The sequence below is a fragment of the Saccostrea cucullata genome, unplaced genomic scaffold (genome assembly GCF_032062105.1).
Source record: "Saccostrea cucullata isolate Sc308-1 unplaced genomic scaffold, CSIRO_AGI_Scuc_v1 ctg6403, whole genome shotgun sequence".
Lineage (NCBI taxonomy): Eukaryota > Metazoa > Mollusca > Bivalvia > Ostreida > Ostreidae > Saccostrea > Saccostrea cuccullata.
Window position 1 is genome coordinate 5,613 of NW_026934883.1, and position 22,684 is coordinate 28,296.

The following is a 22,684-nucleotide window of genomic DNA, read 5'->3' on the forward strand; positions in this document are numbered from 1 at the left end:
TTGAGAAATTACCTAATTTTATATATCATCAATTAGAATTTCTGTTTACTTTGTTTATTGAGACTGAAAAATATGTGATGTATTGTCCATTATTGTCCAATTTGATTTTCCCTAACTTTTACGTAACGTAGCCATACTATGACGTCATAGATTACTTCCTTCCCTGCAAAGACTCTCATGACGTCATGACGTCATAGTTAACGTTACTAAGCAAAACAATCAGTTCAATTTATGTACACCTGAAGACGGATTATGAGATCCAGAAAGCGCTTGTGTTAAATGAAATTTGGAAACTTCATTTTCTTTTTCTTTTATAATTATATATATATATATATATATATATATATATATATATATATATATATATATATATATATATATATATATATATATATAAAGCACTAAAAAACCAACAACACTGTATATACTAAATGTCGGATCTACCAAGTAGATACAAGGTCACGGATGGAAATTTATCTAAAGCACTAAAAATGACCAACGACACGAACAATAAAAATTGTCAAATTTTCGGGACGCCCTGTCCCTTCCTCCGGACAAAGAAAAAAAGTTAAAAAGTCATAAGAACAAAGGAAAAAGAGAAACAAAAACAACTAGCACTACTACTAAACTACTACACACTAGATATTTACATACTTAATTACATGAAAATAATTTCCCTTTATGACATAAAGATATATGAAATACAGAGGGCGGACCTTATATTATACCGCGTTTTAAGGTCCGCCCTGTCCCTTTCTCTTGTTTTCGAGCTTTCGAGTTTTCGAGCTACGAAAATAAACCAAGTCCAAAAAAATCCCTTTATAACATAAAAATATTTGAAATACAGAGGGCGGACCTTTTCTGATAATTACGTTTTAAGGTCCGCCCTGTCTATTTTTCTAGTTTTCAAGCTACGAAAATTCACCCTGTCCAAAAATTTCTTATAATGACATGAATATATCTAAAATACAGAGGGCGGACCTTTTCTGATAACTGCGTTTTAAGGTCCGCCCTGTCTCTATCTCTAGTTTTTTAAGCTACGAAAATAAACCTGTCCAAAAATTTCCTTTATAACATAAAAATATCTGAAATACAGAGGGCGGACCTTTTCTGATAACTGCGTTTTAAGGTCCGCCCTGTCTATTTTTCTAGTTTTTAAGCTACGAAAATAAACCCTGTCCAAAAATTTCCCTTTATAACATTAAATTATCTGAAATACAGAGGGCGGACCTTTTCTCATAATTGCGTTTTAAGGTCCGCCCTGTCTATTTTTCTAGTTTTCAAGCTACGAAAATAAACCCTGTCCAACATTTTTTTTTTATGACATGAATATATCTAAAATACAGAGGGCGGACCTCTTCTGATAACTGCGTTTTAAGATCCGCCCTGTGTATTTTTCTAGTTTTCAAGCTACGAAAATAAACCCTGTCCAAAAATTTCTCTTAATGACATAAATACATCTAAAATACAGAGGACGGACCTTTTCTGATAACTGCGTTTTAATGTCCACCCTGCCTTTTTTTCAATTTTTTAAGCTACGAAAATAAACCCTGTACAAAAATTTCCCTTTATAACTTTAAAATATCTGAAATACAGAGGGCGGACATTTTCTGATAATCGCGTTTTAAGGTCCGCCCTGTCTATTTTTCTAGTTTTCAAGCTACGAAAATAAACCCTGTCCAAAAATTTCTTATAATGACATGAATATATCTAAAATACAGAGGGCGGACCTTTTCTGATAACTGCGTTTTAAGGTCCGCCCTGTCTATTTTTCTAGTTTTCAAGATACGAAAATAAACCCTGTCCAAAAATTTCTCTTAATGACATGAATACATCTAAAATACAGAGGACGGAGCTTTTCTGATAACTGCGTTTTAAGGTCCACCCTGCCTTTTTTTTCTAGTTTTTAAGCTACGAAAATAAACACTGTCCAAAAATTTCCCTTTATAACCTTAAAATATCTGAAATACAGAGGGCGGACCTTTTCTGATAACGACGTTTTAAGGTCCACCCTGTCTATTTTTCTAGTTTTTTAAGCTACGAAAATAAACCCTGTCCAAATATTTCCCTTTATAACATTAAAATATCTAAAATACAGAGGGCGGACCTTTTCTGATAACTGCGTTTTAAAGTCCGCCCTGTCCTTTTCTCTAGTTTTTTAAGCTACGAAAATAAACCTGTCCAAAAATTTCCTATATAACATAAAAATATCTGAAATACAAGGGCGGACCTTTTCTGATAACTGCGTTTTAAGGTCCGCCCTGCCTTTTTCTCTAGTTTTTTAAGCTACGAAAATAAACCCTGTCCAAAAATGTCCCTTTATATTACATAAAAGTATCTGAAATACAGAGGGCGGACCTTCTCTCATAATTGCGTTTTAAGGTCCGCCCTGTCTATTTTTCTAGTTTTTAAGCTACGAAAATAAACCCTGTCCAAAAATTTCACTTTATGATATGAAGATAAATGAAATACAGAGGGCGGACCTTATATTGTACTGCGTTTAAAAACTTTAAAGTCATATAAGGTGTTTTTTTTATAAGTTCAGACTAAAAATATTAAAAAGATCACATTCTATTTGTTTTGGTACTTTATATACCACTGTAAAGATAGGACTGCTGCTTTTCATTTCCGGAAATCGGCATGGTATTTCCGCCTTTTCTTTATTTCATTTCCGACAATATGTCTTTTCTTTTCCGACATTTATTTCTTTTCATTTCTGGAATTTTTGCAAGGTACCTCTCCGCGCCGGCAATTTAATGTTTCCCAGGTACATGTATGTAGAAATGGAATTTTGGAGGAATTTATTATACAGGACATTTTTAATATAAAATTTAAATTATTATATACATTTATATACATTTGTACATGAATCATTAAGTCTAGTTAACAGAGTTTAATGAGCATGCAATTTTTTCATTGCATTAAATGTTCACTAAATGTCAAAGACTGCGCCGAACATTGATTTACTAAACAGTCTTTAATTTTTTTCTTTAAAATTTTTCATTACCGGAAAGCACATCGTCGCAAACCACGGCCAAAATGTACGCTCCTCTCCGTAGGAGAGAGCTAATGCGGACTCCGGACCGTGGCTTGAGACGATGCGGGAAGCACTTCCTGAAAAAATGTCGGAGATGAACACTTTAGAATGTCGGAAATGAAAGCTTAAAATGTCGGAAATAAAAAGTTTACAATTTCAACAAAATAAAAAATCCGAAATTGAATGCAGACTGAAATATTTAATGAAAATCAAACAATATAAATCAATCGCTTTTCATACATGTAGATATCCGAGATTTAAAACAATGGCCGATTCTTATCGACTCGGAATTTAAATAAATATCAGACACAGTTTTAATTCAATTAGTTTGAATTGAACTAATAGAAACGTGGGGATATTTAAGTTCAATATCGGTGAAAATTTTAATTTGAACATAAAAACCAAATCTCATGTAAATCTACGCTTAATCTTGCATTTTTAATTTTTAGCTCAGATACGCCATATTTAGCTTTAAATATTCAAATAAAGATTAAACATTTATGGTTATAATTATTATAAATGTCGCAATTTTGAAGTGTACGCCTGAATATTTGGTTCCTTGGCATAATTTATTAATAAAAAAATCAGATCTATTGATATGTAAAGCTAACACATGACCATTAGGTTCACCGACCATTCAATGACAGCGCCATCTGCCGCGGGCTCTACCTGTGGGTACCTGTCAGGTAAACAAATACGTCACACACCAATTGTTTTATTAGCTATACACACCGACAGATTTCACACCTTTAATCGTACCAATTTACAAAAAGCAAATTCTAAGGAAAAACAAACACTTGCAAAATAATTGTGGCATGATTTTTAAAGAAATCATGGCCCTAAACGGCACTGCTTAAAGCACACTATACGAGTAGATTCTTGTCTAGAGATACATGTATGTTGTACAAAAAATAAAACACAACAGGGTTAATCCTTCTTTCATCATATAATATAAACAAACCACTCGGTAGCCTTAGTTTCATATGTTAAAGTCAAGATTACAACATTTTGCACCACCCGGACCTTAAAACGCAGGGGGACCTTTTCTTATACGGGCCGGACCTTTTCGTATAAAAGGCGGACCAAATATGTTATCGTATTAGGTCCGGCCGGACCTTTAAACGAGGCGGACCAATTATTATGCGACACCGGTCTATCGGGTATACTCGGGTGAAGTGCGATTTACATAATTGAACGAATTAATTATGCTAATTAATTACGGCAATCAGTAAATCGTACATTGTTTCATTCTCTCAAAATGGCGTAACTTTACTTAATAAAGAATAATGAAAGAAAAATCATATAGTAGGGATATTTTAACATATGAATTATGATCAATTATAAATTTTGAAATATTTAAGGACTTATTATCGGGAAAAAATAATTAACAAAGGCGTAAGCAATACATAGTTATGTGGGTTGTTCGAGAGTTGGTGACGCAAATTAACTGTAGAGTTTACACTAAATTGAGAGAATAATCTTGTTTAGTATGATCAGGAATTGGGTCTAGTTTACGTTCATTCTGGTGAAGTCATTCAATTTGTTAATACCATTAGGGCGGAATGACTTCGATCTGTGCATCCAGAACTTTTCTTTGCTTTTCCTCTGAGCATCTGTCCATCTTGGGTTATGGTCAATCACCACTACTGTCATGTCCTCCCATTTGTGACCCTCAAGGTTGAAATCTTCCCCAACGGGTTCATTGAGTTTTTTGGTCCTAATGGTCGAACGGTGGTTATTGACTCTCCTGCGGAGATCTCCTGTTTCACCAATATACTGTTTGGAGCAAATTTTGCAAATGAGGAGATAAATGCAGTTGTCAGTATGACAGGACAAATTTCCTAGTATTTTGTAGCTACGGCCTGTATCAGGGCTGTTAAAACTGTCTGTGTCAGTGCTGTGCTTACAAAGAAGACATCTCCTGTCAGAGCAAGTTTTAAAGCCCCCGTTAGGTAATGGGTTGTCCAGTCTGGTTCTTACTACCATGTCCTTTAGGTTCCTTGGGCGTCTGTATGCAGCCAATGGAGGTTCCTTAAAGTCCTCTGCCATCCGTTTGTTTGAATGGAGAATTGGTAGGTTCTTTTGAAGGATACCGCTAAGGTTCTTAAGGATGGGATGGTATGTGGTTACCAGAGGGACTCTGCCGCTATTGTCTTTTTCCTTGTAGCGTAATAGGTTTTGCCTGTCATGTTCCGCCATCTCATCAATAGCTGTTTGTACGGTGCGGGCATTGTAGCCTCTTTTGCATAAGTGGGACTTAAGAAGACCACTTTGCTCCTGATATAAGGCAGGGGACGAACAGATGCGTCGAATTCTGGTGGCTAGACCCTTAGGCACTCCCTTGAAAGTGTGTGGGGGATGACAGCTATTGGGCATAAGATATAGGTGGGAGTCTGTGGGTTTGATGTGGAGACTGAATTCGATTTCACCATCAATCAGGGTAGATGTAGTATCTAGGAATGTTTTTCGAATTAGATATATCTACTGTAAATTTGATCGACTGATGAAAGGTGTTGGCAAACGTAATGAATGCCTCGAGGCTCTCGCGACATTCCACCCACTTCATCTCTATATCGTCAATGAAACGCAACCAGCTATGGGGCCTAAATGGTGCTTGAAGTAACAAGTTGCGTTCCAGTCTGCCCATGAAGACATTGGCATAAGACGGTGCCATTTTCGTACCCATAGCAGTGCCATTAACCTGCAGGTAATGTTCTCCATTAAACATGAAGTTGTTGAACTTGAGAACATGTTCAAGGAGCTTAGCAAGGGACTCGGTAGAAGGAATTTGTATGGATCTACTATCCCAGACTTCTCTACAGTCTTCGATACCCTCATCGTGCGGAATATTGGTGTACAAAGATGTGACGTCCATAGTCACGAGGAGGGTATGATCTGGGAGGCCAGTAGAGGGCGTCTTGTTAATGTAGTCCGTGGTGTCCTTGAGATAGGATGGCAAATTCTCTACGTGTGGACGGAGATGTAAATCAATGAATTCAGAAATTTTCTCCGTGGGGTGTCCAATTGCGCTGACTATGGGGCGACCTGGCATGCCTTCTTTGTGTATTTTAGGAAGCAGATAGAATTGTCCTGGTCTACAGTCGATAAGATTTAAGGTAGTAAGAACCAGACTGGACAACCCATTACCTAACGGGGGCTTTAAAACTTGCTCTGACAGGAGATGTCTTCTTTGTAAGCACAGCACTGACACAGACAGTTTTAACAGCCCTGTTACAGGCCGTAGCTACAAAATACTAGGAAATTTGTCCTGTCATACTGACAACTGCATTTATCTCATCAGTTGCAGAGTTTGCTCCAAACAGTATATTGGTTAAACAGGAGATCTCCGCAGGAGAGTCAATAACCACCGTTCGACCATTAGGACCAAAAAACTCAATGAACCCGTTGGGGAACATTTCAACCTTGAGGGTCACAAATGGGAGGACATGACAGTAGTGGTGATTGACCACAACCCAAGATGGACAGATGCTCAGAGGAAAAGCAAAGAAAAGTTCTGGATGCACAGATTGAAGTCATTCCGCCCTAATGGTACATGTATTAACAAATTGAATGACTTCACCAGAATGAACGTAAACTCGACCCTGATCATACTAAACAAGATTATTCTCTCAATTTAGTGTAAACTCTACAGTTAATTTGCGTCACCAACTCTCGAACAACCCACATAACTATGTATTGCTTAGGCCTTTGTTAATTATTTTTTCCCGGTAATAAGTCCTTAAATATTTCAAAATTTGTAATTGATCATAATTCATATGTTTAAATATCCCTACTATATGATTTTTCTTTCATTATTCTTTATTAAGTAAAGTTACGCCATTTTGAGAGAATGAAACAATGTACGATTTACTGATTGCCGTAATTAATTAGCATAATTAATTCGTTCAATTATGTAAATCGCACTTCACCCGAGTATACCCGATAGACCGGACGCATTTCATAGCGGTCCGGATTTCTTTCTTTGTTAGTGTTCTTAAAAATTTCCAATTCAACATGTAATTAAGTATGTAAATATCTAGTGTTTAGTAGTTTAGTAGTAGTGCTAGTTGTTTTTGTTTCTCTTTTTCCTTTGTTCTTATGACTTTTTAACTTTTTTTCTTTGTCCTGAGGAAGGGACAGGGCGTCCCGAAAATTTGACAATTTTTATTGTTCGTGTCGTTGGTCATTTTTAGTGCTTTATATAAATTTCCATCCGTGACCTTGTATCTACTTGGTAGATCCGACATTTAGGATATACAGTGTTGTTGGTTTTTTAGTGCTTTATATATATATATATATATATATATATATATATATATATATATATATATATATATATATATATATAGAGAGAGAGAGAGAGAGAGAGAGAGAGAGAGAGAGAGAGAGAGAGAGAGAGAGAGAGAGAATCCTTTACTTGTAGAATATACATTTACTGTTATTTAATTCTAAAATTTAAAGCAAAACTTCACTTACTTGAGACATACGGTGAGTACAGGTTTACATAACTTGGTACATTTAGTACCAACCACCCCCTGACAACACTCTCCTCCGTGAGGTTTATTACCAGGACTCTTAACTTCATCTATGTGGATGAAGAACGTTATCTTTCCTGATACAACATTAAAATCCATGTTCAAAAATGTAATCGTTATTTGGAATATTTACAAAATTCTTATGAATGAGTAGAAATACATTGTCACAAAAATGGCAGTTCTGCATCAAATTAAGGATATAAAAAGATATGTAGCTAGTTTAAAATATTGTAAACCGTAAACAATTCTAGCTAATACTTGCTTAGTATATCTCAATATTGATAAATTTTCCTTTGGTTTAGTAAAATTGTATTACTGATGTACAAGTTGATATTGAAAAATGTAGAGAAAAAAAAGTCTGGTCTAAGGAACTGTAATGATCACATTTTTAAATATTCAATTGAATATTGCGATTTGCTTTCATTAAATTGAAAGTGGACGAAATATATTAATTTTAAGTCACCCAGGTAACCTATCGCTATCTGTTTTCGTCCGTCGTTGCGCTTCGCGTTTCATCCGTCGTTTGTTATTTTTTTTTAACATTTTCACTACTTCTTCTCTAAAAACCATTGAATCAATTTTGGCATATAAAATCTATGGGTAAAGGGAAACACAAATTGTGATTTTCACGGTCCCTATCCCCCTGAGGCCTAAGGGATGGGACTAAAACCATTAAGATTAATGCAATCTACTTGGCATGATTGTAATAAGCGTTGAGTTATCTAACAAAGTTGTGAAAATCATTGCCCTCAGTGGTTCTGATTTATCTTTTGATTAAAAAAAATATACCCCCTACCTAATAATAAAGGAAGGGTATACTATTTGTTACTAATCAAAATAAGTAACGTCAGGTGCCTGTGTTATAGTGCTAGTACGCCGGAGCTCTGTTTAATACATAATGAAAATGTATTATTTCTTTAAAAATCTTCTTTCTGGTGCAGACTGAGTATTAAACCAATAAACTATGTAAAAAGTTATGACGAGGACGAATACCTCTTCAAAATTTTAAATTTCATGACCCTGGGTCAGAGGTTCTGGTGTTAGGGCGGTGTGCAAATGATTATATAGTGAAAATACGTTAATTTTTTGAAAATCTTCTCGTCTGCCCCTGTGTATTATACTGGTAATAAAAGTATATAGTTAACAAAATCAAGAATCAAGAATCCTTCTTCCAGAATTCTGAATTTCAAAGCCCCTTGGTCAGGGGTACCGAGTGGAGGGGCTGTAATGATTATATTCTAAAAATAAATGAATGCTTTGAATTCTGCTCCTTGAAATTAATCGAACATTTATGTTGAAGAAGGGTGTTTGTTTCTACATGTTAAAATGTGTGGCCCCATGGTCAAGGGTTTCTATTGGGTAGGGACACTGTAATTATTATTACTGTTTATAATGATTAAATTGGATTATTGATAGGCAATTTAATCTAAGTAAATGATAAGTTCAAATGATTATTTTGAACTGTCCCTATGAAATAAAATTAAAAAAGAATTACAGATATAGGACAGTGTTTAAACTAATCATTCCGTGTTTATGAAATTTATTTTCTGAAATGAAAAGTTTTAAATATTTATTAGATATCCCGTACTTTGTGGAATATAGCATGATTTTTTAAGTATCGACCGGTCACATCTGCTTCATACCATATGTATGGTTCATGTAAACGGATCTTTCCTTAGTCAAATTTTAATCTTAAAACAAAGGCCTAGCAATTGGTATGAAACAAGTGAACCGAACTATATGACCCAAAGTAATGGTTATATTTGCTAAATGGTCATTATAATTTACGATATGCTGACTGTAAACGAGGTCGTTGAAATCCCTGTAACAGCAACTTGTCTGTCAGTAGCCTTTCACAGTTATAAAACCTGAATGTACTATGAGCACATTCTTGTTTCGAGTCAGTTTGGGTATGTATACGCCATATTGGGAAGAGAGTGGAATGTTGCTGCATAGGTAAGGAAAGCCGACGATGGAAAAGTTAAAATAACCTCATACAATTTGGATATACAACATTCGAAGAAAGGAGTTCATATTTCTTTGCTGCTGTCCGTCTGTCGATAAGTCCGTCCGACGGTCTATATTCAGTTTCCGTTCATATTTTGAGGGTACCATCAACTTTGAGCGCTTGACTTCGGTATTTTGAGCTTGACAAAAAAATACTAAAGAAAAATTTTGAACAGTTGGTGCTAGGGCAAATATACTTCACATGAGTATTTATTGTGACAAGGCCTTTTTATAGGTATAACTATTTTTGACCATTTGACATTGACCTAAGAGTATGAAAAAACTTTGAAAGACTTTTCAAAAGCATTTTCCTGGTCATAATTTGTAAAATTTAGTAGGCACTATGGCTTTCATACTTCACAGGTGTATTTCTTGTGAAAGACATTCCTTTTGATACTTTTTTCTTACCTTTTGACTTGGCCATACAGTGGAATCAGTGTTTCATCAATGCATCTTGCTTATTCCCCCCGCCGTGTGCTCCCTGCCAAGGTCGGGAAATAATGGAGAAGTCCCGTCATTCAGCAATTGACTCAATGATAAATTTATTTGATGACAAGGTAATTGTATCGACCATTTTACTTACAAAATGATAACTTTAAATGATACCGCTAATTATCTTTTTTCATCAACTTGGTTGTCAATAGTTTAACTCGTTTTAGAAATTGTTCATACGTAGAGCATATCTTGTGTATCGAATCAACTGAGAAATATAAACCCCGTATGCAGGTGAAGGTATATTGCTGCATAAGTAAATAAGGGAAGTTGCCGATTGTAAAGTTAAAGTCATCACGTTTATCATAAAGCTTGGTGTTTAAATTACCACTAACGTCTTTTTCAAGCACAATATCCAAATATGAAACAGATTTGTCAGACTTTTTGGTATGTCTTATCTCAAGCTCATCGGGATATATCGTATCGACATAAGAATGGAAATTACAATTGTTAATTGACAATACGTCGTCGATATATCTAAATGTGTAGTTGAAGACCAAAGCAAGTGTTTTCTTCTTTTAACCCAATTGATACTTTTGGGTTTTCATATTATGATGGTAGAGCTTTTCTAGAGTTCTAACAAAATGAAATGATCGATTAAACTAAAATGTTTGCATTAAAGTTACAAGCCCCCGTTGTTAGGAATATCTAATTGTATGCACCACGTATATGTACCATATTAAAAAAAGATACATTTCTGCATTTATATATAAAAAATTGTATCTAATATCTTACAAAAACCCTGATCGTAAATTGAACAATAAACGTCTTTGATTACATGGTATGCATCTTTTTATGGTCCGATATATATATACAAAGTTTACTAAATGTCTGTAGAGGCCATCATAATTATGATTTAAGCAAAACTGAAAGCAATATAAAAAAGAATGCGTAGTGGAAGAAAGCTCTTTCAGTTGTTAAACATATAGCAGAATTCTGACATTGATTTGAATCACACGAGCGTTCTTTGGAACAGTTAAGACCGCTATATCCATTGTTGCAAATACAAACGGCCTCGCCTTCCTTAACATGACATTGTCCGTTATTTAGACATACATGTCCCTGGCACTTATCTACAGTCAATGTTTCACAGTTTTTACTAGTTGTTCCATTCCCACACTGACATTGGTACCCCCCGATCTTGTTCACACAATTCCCTCGGTTATTACAATTCTGCCCAAAACAGTAATCAGGAATGCTACAGTTCTGTCCCGTGAAATGGTCAGGACATGAACAGTTATATCCAGAATAGGTATTAATACATGATCCAGAGTTTTTGCAAGGAGTCGTTGCACAATAATCAACAATCTCACAAAACTCTCCTAAGTAGCCTTTGGCACAGTTACATGTGTAATTAGCTCCAGTTATCACACATTTGGCACCATTTTGACATTGGTTGTGAGTACAGGAATTAATAATGGAACAATCAGGGCCAGTATAGCCATTGTCACATGTACACACTGCCCTTTCTTGATAAACACGACACTGTCCATGACTATTACACGTGCCATTGTGACACCGGTTTGCAACCAGTGATTCACAGTTCCTACCAGTTGTTCCATTCGCACAGTCACACGTATAACTTCCGTTAGCATTGACACATTTACCTGTATTACAGTTCTGATGGTAACAGTAATCACGCGTCTGACAGTATGTATCCTTAAAATTTGGAGCACATTTACACGTATAGTTACGGTTACCATTAACACAAGAGGCTCCATTCCGACATTTATTTTGAGAACAGTACGTCTCTTGACAGTATGTATTCTTAAAACCTGGAGTACATTTACATGTATAGTTAGAGTCTCCATTAACACAAGAGGCTCCATTCCGACATTGATGATGAGAACAGTAAGTTTGTTCACAGTCTTTTCCTAGGTATCCAGCTTTACATTGACACGTGTAAGAACTATGCTTGTTTTGACAAGCTCCATGGTTAGAACAATGTTGGTTATAACAATAATTCCGGGTTTCACAGTCTTTTCCCATAAATCCATCATTACAGGTACAAGAGTAAGAATTCCCTGTTATGTGACAGGTACCATGTTTTGAGCACTGCTTATTATAACAGTAGTCTATTAAATCACATTTCGTTCCAAGATACCCTCCATAACAAGAACAATTATATCCTGTGTTTTTGTCGTTGCAACGTCCATGTCTGCATGGATTACTATTGCAGTATTTTTTCAGTTCACAATTATTTCCTCGATAATCTGGTTGGCAGGTGCAAGTATATCCACTATGTCCATTATGACAGGTTCCATGACCGCTACATCTCTGTCCGTGACAGTGATCACGTGTTTCACAATGAGGTCCTTTATAACCAGGTTTACACGAACATGTATAATTAGAACTTCCAATACGACAAGTTGCACCATTTTTACAGGTATTATTGAAGCAATGGTCGTATTCACAGTTATTACCTAGGAAACCAGGACTACAGTTACAGGTGTAATTATGTTGCCCGTTCTGACATTGTCCGTGTGCATTACAGTTCTTACCGTTACAGTAATCAATTTTGTCACAGTCTGTTCCGGTAAATCCACTTCTGCAAGAACAATTATAACCACTGTTTGTATTGGAACAGTTACCTTGTTTACAGGGATTACTATGACAATAGTTATTCCGTTCACAGTTATTCCCGAGGTATTCCGACTTACATTGACAAATGTAACCCTGCTTTACATTTTGGCAAGTCCCATGTCCATTGCAGGTATGTCCATGGCAAAAATTACGTACTTCACAATGGCGTCCCATAAAATCACCAAGACATGAGCAGGAATAATTTGAGGCTCCACTTTAACAGGTACCCCGATTCCTACAGGGGCTACTAAAGCAATAATCATGTTCACAGTTTCTGCCTAAATAACCAGGATTACAAGTACAAGCATATTTATTTTGACCGTTCTGACAGGTTCCATGGCCACCACAGTTCTGATGGTTACAGTAATCACGTGTTTGACAGTACGATCCTATATATCCTGGTGCACATTTACATGTATAGTTAGAGTCTCCATTAACACAAGAGGCTCCATTCCGACATTGACGATGAGAACAGTAAGTGTGGTCACAGTCTTTTCCTAGGTATCCAGCTTTACATTGACACGTGTAGGAATTATATCCATTATGACAAGTTCCATGGTTAGAACAATGTTTGTTATAGCAATTATTCCGTGTCTGACAGTCTTTTCCAATATACTCACCATGACAAGTGCAAGTATAAGAATTTCCTGTGATGTGACAGGTACCATGATTAGAACAGTGCTTATTACGGCAGTAATCTATTAAATCACAGTTCGTTCCAAGATACCCTCCATTACAAGAACAAATATACCCAGTGTTTGTATTGGTACAATTTCCATGTCTGCATGGATTACTATGACAGTACTTTTTCAATTCACAATCATTTCCTCTATAATCTGGTTTGCAGATACAGGTGTATCTACTATGTCCATTATGACAGGTTCCATGACCGCTACATCTCTGTCCGTGACAGTGATCACGTGTTTCACAATGAGGTCCTTTATAACCAGGTTTACACGAACATGTATAATTAGAACTTCCAATACGACAAGTTGCACCATTTTTACAGGTATTATTGAAGCAATGGTCGTATTCACAGTTATTACCTAGAAAACCAGGACTACAGTTACAGGTGTAATTATGTTGCCCGTTCTGACATTGTCCATGTGCATTACAGTTCTTACCGTTACAGTAATTAATTTTGTCACAGTTTGTTCCGGTAAATCCTTTGGTGCAAAAACAAGTATAGCCAGAGTTTGAATTTGAACAATTTCCATGTTGACATAGATTGTTATTACAATGATTTTTCAGCTCACAATTCTTCCCAAGATACTGCGACCTACATTGACATAAATAACCGTTCGGTATGTTTTGACAGTGTCCACGATTATTACAGTTCTGTCCAAAACAGTAATCGTACGTGCTACAGTTTTGTCCCATAAAATGATCAGTGCATGAACAATTATATCCAGACGCGGTATTTATACAATGTCCAGAATTTTTGCACGGATCTATCGCACAATAATTAATGTTATCACACAGTTCTCCCATGAAGCCTTTGGCACAATGACACGTGTAGTTAGCTCCAGTATTCACACATGTAGCACCATTCTGGCACTGGTTGTTAGCACAGAAGTTCGTTATGAAACAGTCCGGACCGGTATAACCATTATTACATGTACACACGACCTTACTATGCGCTACATGGCATTGTCCGTGATTGTTACATGTATCACTGTGACATTGGTGAGCAATCAACGATTCACAGTTTCTACCAGTTGTGCCTTTTCTACACTGACACGAGTAAGTCCCGATCTTGTTGACACACTCTCCTCCATTACACGGTTCTAGAAGACATTCATCCTCATCAAGCTGACATTTGAGACCGTAAACAGAGGAAGGACAGCTACAATGGAAACTACCAGGTGTATTTGTACAGGTACCGTGTCCACAAAACAGTTTAGTAGCACATTCATTAATGTCCTGATCGCAGCTATTTCCATGCCATCCTTTAAGATAAAATTATTCAGCTATTTTAACATAACTTGCTTTATTTGAAAATAAACCTTATTTTAAGATAAAGTTATTCAGCTATTGGTAAACTCCTTTAAATGCATCTTGTTTGTCTAATACTTTGTATTCACTTAATCTCTTTTAGCCTTGTTTAAATTCGAAAATGGCTGATACTATATATATGACGAAATGCTCTAAATATATTTAGTGTTGAAATGTGTAGTAAAGAAATATGTCCAAGAAAATAAGGCGACAGCAGAGAGAATATGCAGTTGACAACTCGGGACTTTGACTAAATATAACGAATTACATATGTCTTACTTTTTCCTTCAATTCATTAGTTAAATAGACGGACAGCCTTTCCCTATGAAAGTAACATGACAATTTTGATAGCGTTGGATATTTTTCCAGTCCATAGTGTAACAATGTAAGTGTGACTTACAAAAAATTACTAAAAAGTCCATTTTTAGATACCTCGACACACACCAGAATTTAGGCCCGGACCTGTAATTATGGATATTACAAATCATAGGCTTTTTAAAAATGCAACTGAATCTATCCGTTGTACGCGTACTCGTTGGTTTACATTACAAATAGGACTACAGTGTAGTTAAAATTTTTTAGGGGCAAAATACGTTAATGGAAAAGTGGCTATATTTTTGTCGTCAGATTAGCAAATTATCCCAACAAAAATTACTATACTTAACCTTAGTTTAGTATACCTAACAATCTTTTTTCGAAGGACTTCCAAATATACATTTTTCAAAATCTACATTTACATTTCATATTCATAAAGGGTAAATCAAATGAATGATAATAAACTATTCAATCTTGTTGTTTGGGTATTGATTTATTGTAGAACCAATTGCCAGTATTTTCCATGTGATTTTACACCCCCTCCCAATAAAAACAAACAAACAAAAAAAACAAAACAAACAAACACTACCAAGTCGAAAACGTACTGACATTCCCAATTTTTACTGACAAACTTAAAAAATTACTGACAATGTGCTGTCCTTACTGTAAAACTTAGACAATTATTGACCTTTTTACTGCCGGTACTGATGAACTTAGAAAAGTGCTGACAATCTTAGTCGGTGCTGAAAAAACTTAGACAATTACTGACAAGTTTACTGTCCCTGATGAAAAAACATAGACAAGTTCTGACATTTACTGATAATTACTGTCCCTACTGTTATCGCTCTCAAAGAGGCAACAGAGGTGTGAAATTGATTTCTGTTTTAAATTTTAACATAAATTATTATTCAATTTATTTGTTTTTTCAAATAATCTTAAACTACGTCCAGATATCTTTGAAAAAAATGCATCTTTGATCGACTTATAGAAAATTTATTTGTGAAGAAAATATTCAAAAATAGGTGAAAGAGAAATTGAAACAGCCAGATACTCTCTCTATTTTGTCTAATGTTGTTTTTGCTTACACAGATGTGTTGTGTCTGTTTTCATATTTTTAATTTGCAGATGTTTACAAGTGTTCGATGCCCACCCAGCAATCATTTGTTTTTTTTCTAAACCTGTATCCTGACAGACAAATTTCAGATCCTCTTTCACTAAAAGTGCTCATTTAATTGAAAACTGGTTTTCAAATTTTGTGTCTCAAACTTGAAATGAAAATAAGTCATACATGTATTCAGCGTAATGTTTGTTTTTAACCGTATGACGGAAAAATGACTTTGACATTTCAAGTGTAATTGGATAAAGGACTATAACTGTTCAGAAAATGACAACATTTTGTGGTCAAGGCAATTTCTCAAGTGTGTACTACATCCAACTCAGACTCTCTATAATGCAGTAATGGGATTAATTAGTACAGCTGCCAAATGCGCAGAATTTGATATGAACAGGTTAAAAATTAGTGAGTTTATCAGACAAATTAGTGCCCAATTAAAGAACAGCTGACAATAAAAATACCAGATACGTTCCTAATCTGTTATACTCAAGACATGAACAAAAAAATTTCACAAATGACAACAAAAACAAATCAATACAGGATTCCACATCAAGAGAAGCTGAGCGTATTTCTAATTCCTAGAGTACAGAGGGATAATCCTGCACATAATATACAAGTAAATGTAACATGTGGCCAGGGTAAGTGTGATTGTGTAATGAGGGAGTGTACAGTACTGCACACAGGAGGATAAAGGGATCAGCTGTTATACTGTGTTATACACAGGAATGTACAACGGTATTGTTAAGGATGGGTGTCTGGATATTGAAAACAACTGAACAACTGTGGAGAATTACTTGTACATAAATACCAAAGACCTCAGCTGATACTGGACAAGGATACATGTATATTTGACAAAAAGAACAAGTTTTGAAGGAAGAGGACCATTCTGAAAATCTTTGATAAAATCAGAGTTAATTAATAAAATCAGTGTTTAATTCATTAATGAATATAAAATTAAAAGTAATAAATGTGTTTATTGCATATCCATTTTATATTTATCCCTTTAAATGAATCTTTGTTAGTGCAGTTCATGTCCAGATTTCTATGAATTTGTCACATTTGCATAAAGCTCTGACGAAATATTAATATTATGAAATGTTTTCAGTCGGCAAAGATAATAATTACAATGTCTTGACATTGAACTCATGATTTGCATGTGAAAGGCCGCTTATCATTAAAAGTTATATACACTGTACCTGTCAACAGGTAAAAATGATGCAGGTACGAACTGTGGGAAAAGCTTTGAAACCGTTTTTACAATGTTATTTGAAAATCAAAATTAAATATCTATGCCATGGGAAATTGCTTGACAGTGTTATTTTAATAAGTAAGACGTGAAAAAGATTTATATTGTACACGCGACTCCAGGTCAACTCTCCCAAATTTTTTTGAATGGGATCACGTGACGCACTGAACAGTCACACTAAGCTCAGCGTGCTGAACAATCTCGGTAGTAGTACAGTCAGTGTTGATGTGAGAGAAGGGCCCACAAACTTCAGATATAGATGTGTGTGGATTTTATTTTATTTTAAATACTGCAAAGGGAATGCCGTTTTAACATCTTGCACTTTTCTCATTGCCCGTATATAATTCACATGGATTTATAAAAGTGGTGATTTCGATTTGGATTTAATATTTTAATTTTTTTTATGAAAACTTGTCTTTCGGAATTCAGATTAAACAAAGAAATCTTAGCATTAGATACGTTGAAGTTTAAAAAGTAAGCATATAGGGGGAAATTTTGAAACTTGTATTGATTTTACAGTTTTATCCATCTATATTTTTTTCACTTGAATAATTTTCTAAAGGTTTTAAAATTTTAGCAAATTTCTGGACATTGCATTCTGTTGCAGCTGTGACAAAAGTTTTTAACGATGAATTTTTTGGTTCTTAACTAATTTTTTTCATTATTAGTTATTTGAAATTTTTAATAAGCTGTTGTATTATATTTCTTAACAATATACTCCTATGATTATAAACTGAGTGCTACCGTATGTTGTGTGAGAGATTCTTTGTACTGGACATCCCCCCCCCCTGCTAACCCGAAAACTAAAGTTCAGGAGGTCAATTTGAAAAGTCTTGTGATTTGAAGACGCAGTTCCCGTATATTCACCAAGTAAGGGGTCTGCAATTTATTAAAAATAATTACGTCACAGTTTTTAAAAAAAAATTCAAATTAATTTTGAAATAAGCGTCTTGAAATGATACTAGCGATTTCGCTGCGCCGCCTTTGTAACTTTTTACCAAGCGGGATATAAATCAATCCCATTAAAACTAATTAGCCAAATTATTAGGGGGGTTTAATTGATAAGTACTCTATAGATCTTGATATACTAGCAGGATGTCAAATTTCACACTAAGGTGAAAACTTCTATAAAGTTATCGGAACAGATCAAAGGTAGATAACTTATGGAATTACTGTATAGAATATGTGTCATACTGTGCAGTTTGGAAGTCTTTACATATAAGGTTAAACAAGTTAAATATTTAATCCATTCTGGCCATTACCCTGGGAAATGCAGGGTCACTGTTTGGAACACAAAAGTTCTAATGGATTGATTGATTGTATATTGTTTTTTCATTTAATTTGTTCACCCTTATGGAGACGTCACCAATGCCGGCGAATGGCTTTAATTTTAACATTATAATAGGCATTAGGGCCATTAGTAGTGAGGGTTTTTAACGTGCCAACGCCTACCGTGACACGGGACCTAAGGTCATATCCGAAAGATGACTTTCACTTCTAGTGCCGAGCGCTTGGCGAAGGAACAGTCACTACCTTTGTTTACGTCTTAGGTATGACGCGGCGCCGCGATCGAGAATCGAACCCGGGCCTCCCGATCACGATACGAACGCTCTACCACTAGGCTACCGTGACCGGTAAAGTACTTATGGGAGTTTGGTGTAATAAAAAAATTGATTACCCTTTTTAACAAAATGTTAACTTTTTTTTTCCTTTCAGAAACAAGTTGGAAACATTGGATTATTGGTATTGGATTTCGGTGTGCTACATAATGTAGAAGAGAAATATTACATGGGACAATATCCCTTCAAGAAATGGGCTACATTCAGACTGTGACTATTATATCTATCATTGCTCTGAATTTTGTTTTTAAGCCTGTACTGTCCGCAACAACGACACCTGCTACTGGAAGTAAGTATTCAATTTAATCTTTCATTTCTTTGTTAATAAAGATATTAGTATAGTCTAACAAGATTTATATTAAAAAGAGCATCAACATGATCAATACGTATTGATTTATCAAAAAGGCGTTGCCTCTAATAGTGCTATTAAAAATATGTGCCCCATTTTTCTCACAGAATATAGTATAATAAAGAAAAGCAGATTAGATAATTAATGAAATATGTGGCAAATTATAGACAGTAGTGAATTTCTACAGCCCTTGAATCTAATAGGCTTGATATGCATCAGATTGAGAGACCAATAATTTCTGCTGCAACTCACAAAGAAAGATAGCTATCAGGCACAAAGTGTTGTTAGCAAGTTCTCTTTCATAGCTGGTAAATGATGTCTTTCCTAAAATTTCCTATAAGTGTAGCGGAGACTTTGTTCCTCGGAAATTAGATGCTGAAAAGTAATGCCAAAATGAATAGGACTTTGTATTTAGTGTAAATTATCCTCTAGCCACACATGAGCAGACTTTTAACAAATATCATAATAATCCTATTTTGTTATTTAAAAATTTTTTTTAGGCCTTTAGTCAATTATTTAGTAACTTTTTCCTTATTATCTGAGCCTAAAAAAGATGTTTTCCAGATTCTGGTCAGCTTTTTTCATGCCTGTTTGTTATTCTAAAAAGAATGGTACCGTGGGATATTTTCGAAATTAATTTGGGCCTCTAATTTAAAAACTCGCAATTTTTTGTGATATAAAGCCTTTTTAACTTGTATGCCAACCGTTTCTTTATTGCATTCATTCTTCATCATCATGATCATTAGAGATTTCAAATCTTTTTCTTTTTTGTTGTGAGGGTAAAATTTGCTCCTTTTCCTCATTTCTTTTTTTTAGAATCTGTTCTTTTAAAATCAGCTTTTTCAATCTCATGTATCTTAATTTTAAAAACCTGTATCCTGTCATTGCATTACAAACAAGGAGGAAATTTGCTTACATTAACTACATAACAGTGGAAATAATTTGAGAATGATAGCCGTTTTATTTTTGGACTGTCCGGTAAACTACCGGGTGCTTTACCTGGGAATTGAAACAGGTTTCAGGTAACCTCTGGAATGCTTATGTTGTCTCAGTGCATTCTGTCTTGACAGTGATGGAATGTGCTTTTTTTCCAATGAGTGACAAGAATTGATCAGGATGACAAAGAACTTGAGGTTGATTGCTCTATAATGGCTCAATCCTCCTATGGCGAGGGGGGTCGGTGGATGGAGAGTGGTAGGGGGGACCTTGGGGGAGGAAGCACGCCTGATATGTAGTCTTTATTAGTCTGGAATGCCTGGTATGGAAACACAGTTTAAAACCTCATCAGCCTCATCTGTTGTACGGCTTTAGAACTAAAGACCACATTTTTGAGGTTTTCTACAAAGAAAGAAACATCTCTCCATGCCCCACCATAAAAAAAGAAAGAAAGTTGTACAGCATGCATCGAACCAGGTGCATCTTCATTTCGGAGTCCGAGAATGATCATTTAATTAAAAGTGGCTTAAATTAGAATTATATTTTGAAAGTGTGTTATCTTTTTAAACTCAGAAAATGTAATTCCATGGCAAGTATTCAAGTTGAATGTCCTTATGTTCGCCACATCCATAACATTAGCAGTTTGCGAATGTGTGCCATGAATAATTAATGTAATTATCGGAAAGACCAGAAACATTAAAACTTGCAAGGTTGCTCTTCTATTGGGAAAGGGTAGGGGAAGACTGGATTATTATGTTTTGGGTGGAAAACTGATTATTTAATAAGATGAAATATTTCACTTTGTTTCAGAGGCCCCATCTTTGAAAGTGGATGATGAACCATTAAAGAAAATTAAAGTAAATGAAGGTTCCAAATTAAGACTACGATGTAAAGGCCCTGGAGACCCGAAGCCATTTATAACCTGGTATAAGGATGGAGAAAAAATAACCAGAAAGGATATCAGAAGGTTTGTCAAAAAAAATTATAAATCACCTATAAAATATCAATTTAATTTTTTTTTAAAGAAAGTTGCTTCTCTCTTTCTCTCTATCTCTCTCTCTCTCTGTGGTACTTTTAGTGTAATACATGTAATTCAATTACACTTAGACTAATTGATGCTGTGTACTATGTTATTGTGTCTCAAATAGAGTAAGGAAGTAACAGATTATGATCATGATGATTAGATAGATAGTTGAACTTTGATTTCCTGAATACCATGGATAAGTTGAACTAATTTGAAAGTCCCCACCACTTATTCTGTTAGTATTTCATCCTCAATGTCTCAAATTATCAGATATATCAAATATTTTCGTTAGTCTCATCAGGTTCGAGAAAACAAGGTTTGACTATATATCTGTGCATATATGTTATCTTTAATATTGTATGAATAGTCGTGATATATAATTAAAATATATATTTTGTCTTGCAGACTAAAAGTGAAACCAAATTACCTGCTGATAGTCAAACCCCGGGTAGAGGATAGCGGGGTGTACGCCTGTCACAGACAAAACATACACGGGGAGGTCTGGAAAAATTACACACTGACCGTGAAAACCGGTAGGTACGCTACTCCAAAGAAAATACTGTAGGTCAAGGGGTCAGGTGAACTTAAACGTTCACTGCATTACTTAGGTCTACAGGAATGTAACAATTAATTTGATGACCGCTGAACAGGAAAGAGAAATGCGGGAACTGGTTAACTGATTGTCTAGTAATCCATTTTCTGCTTCATTAGTTCTCTCAACAAAATAAATATGATTCATGTATATAGATCAAACATTTGTGGTCAGGGTTATATTTGGGTGCTGAAACACAACTGAATTTTTCAAGGATATTTTAATTTATCTTGAATATGATGAAATATTTGTTATTTTATTATGAGTTAGTCAGTTGTGTTTTAGGGGTTATTGCGGACACTGTTCATGGTTTTTTAAGATGTATTTAATCCCCGTGATAATCTCTCTGTTTAGCTGCTGCCTTGTTGTTTACAAAACAAAAGACAGTGCTGAAGTTATAAAGTGCATTTTCATTATATTTTGCAGAAACGAAAAACGAGGAACCAAATGTTGTTGACTGCAAGACCCCTGGTAAGATAAAGCTTGGAGAATTAACGAAAAATAATTAAATTTATCAGAAACTTGTTATCAGGTCTGGTTCAGGACACAAAACAGAATGTTTTGATGACTATTAAGAATTTACATTTGACAATAGGTATAGACATTTAACTTTGTAATTAACAGTGTTAAGATTTGATCACTTAATTAAAATATAATTTGGAGTAACACTTAAAATAATTTGGAGTATAAAGGCGGGGAGGGGCTTTTTTTTAATTTAGACTTTCTTTTAGACTCAAGAAATGACATATATTTCCCAATTTTGAATATTTTTTTTATTTGATTTAGTTTATTTATTTATTTTTGAGGATTTTATACTTTTTAAATCACGTTCTGGAATAT

The 22,684-nt window shown here is 34.9% G+C and overlaps 2 protein-coding genes across 5 annotated transcripts in view; one reads left to right on the top strand and one right to left on the bottom strand.

Annotated features, from left to right (window-relative positions):
• Positions 1-11,127: 11,127 nt before the first annotated feature.
• LOC134241487 (neurogenic locus notch homolog protein 1-like) overlaps positions 11,128-22,684 on the bottom strand; it is a gene marked incomplete at both ends in the record, with an annotated part of 38,775 nt that continues 27,218 nt past the window's right edge. Inside the window, 2 exons of the mRNA XM_062723529.1 lie at positions 11,128-12,662; positions 12,882-14,603. Coding sequence (XP_062579513.1) covers positions 11,128-12,662; positions 12,882-14,603 — 3,257 coding nt within the window. The remainder of the gene's footprint in view (positions 12,663-12,881; positions 14,604-22,684) is intronic.
• Positions 17,167-22,411, top strand: LOC134241486 (fibroblast growth factor receptor-like 1). 4 transcript variants are annotated; one of them, XM_062723525.1, is made up of 5 exons: positions 17,167-17,660; positions 19,041-19,232; positions 21,039-21,195; positions 21,658-21,785; positions 22,271-22,411. In XM_062723525.1, the coding sequence occupies exons 2-5, from the start codon at positions 19,136-19,138 to the stop codon at positions 22,351-22,353; spliced, it is 465 nt and encodes a 154-aa protein (XP_062579509.1). In that variant the 5' UTR covers positions 17,167-17,660; positions 19,041-19,135; the 3' UTR covers positions 22,354-22,411. The 4 variants fall into 4 exon arrangements, with proteins under 4 accessions (XP_062579509.1, XP_062579508.1, XP_062579511.1 ...); XM_062723524.1 differs by having other exon boundaries at positions 17,168-17,798; XM_062723527.1 differs by having other exon boundaries at positions 17,561-17,585.

Bases quoted from the DNA above. Each gene is read 5' to 3' on its own strand.
- LOC134241486 (XM_062723525.1), top strand. From the start codon at position 19,136: ATGGGCTACATTCAGACTGTGACTATTATATCTATCATTGCTCTGAAT. The intron at 19,233-21,038 runs GTAAGTATTCAA...ACTTTGTTTCAG, and splicing joins AACGACACCTGCTACTGGAA to AGGCCCCATCTTTGAAAGTG. The intron at 21,786-22,270 runs GTAGGTACGCTA...TATATTTTGCAG, and splicing joins CACACTGACCGTGAAAACCG to AAACGAAAAACGAGGAACCA.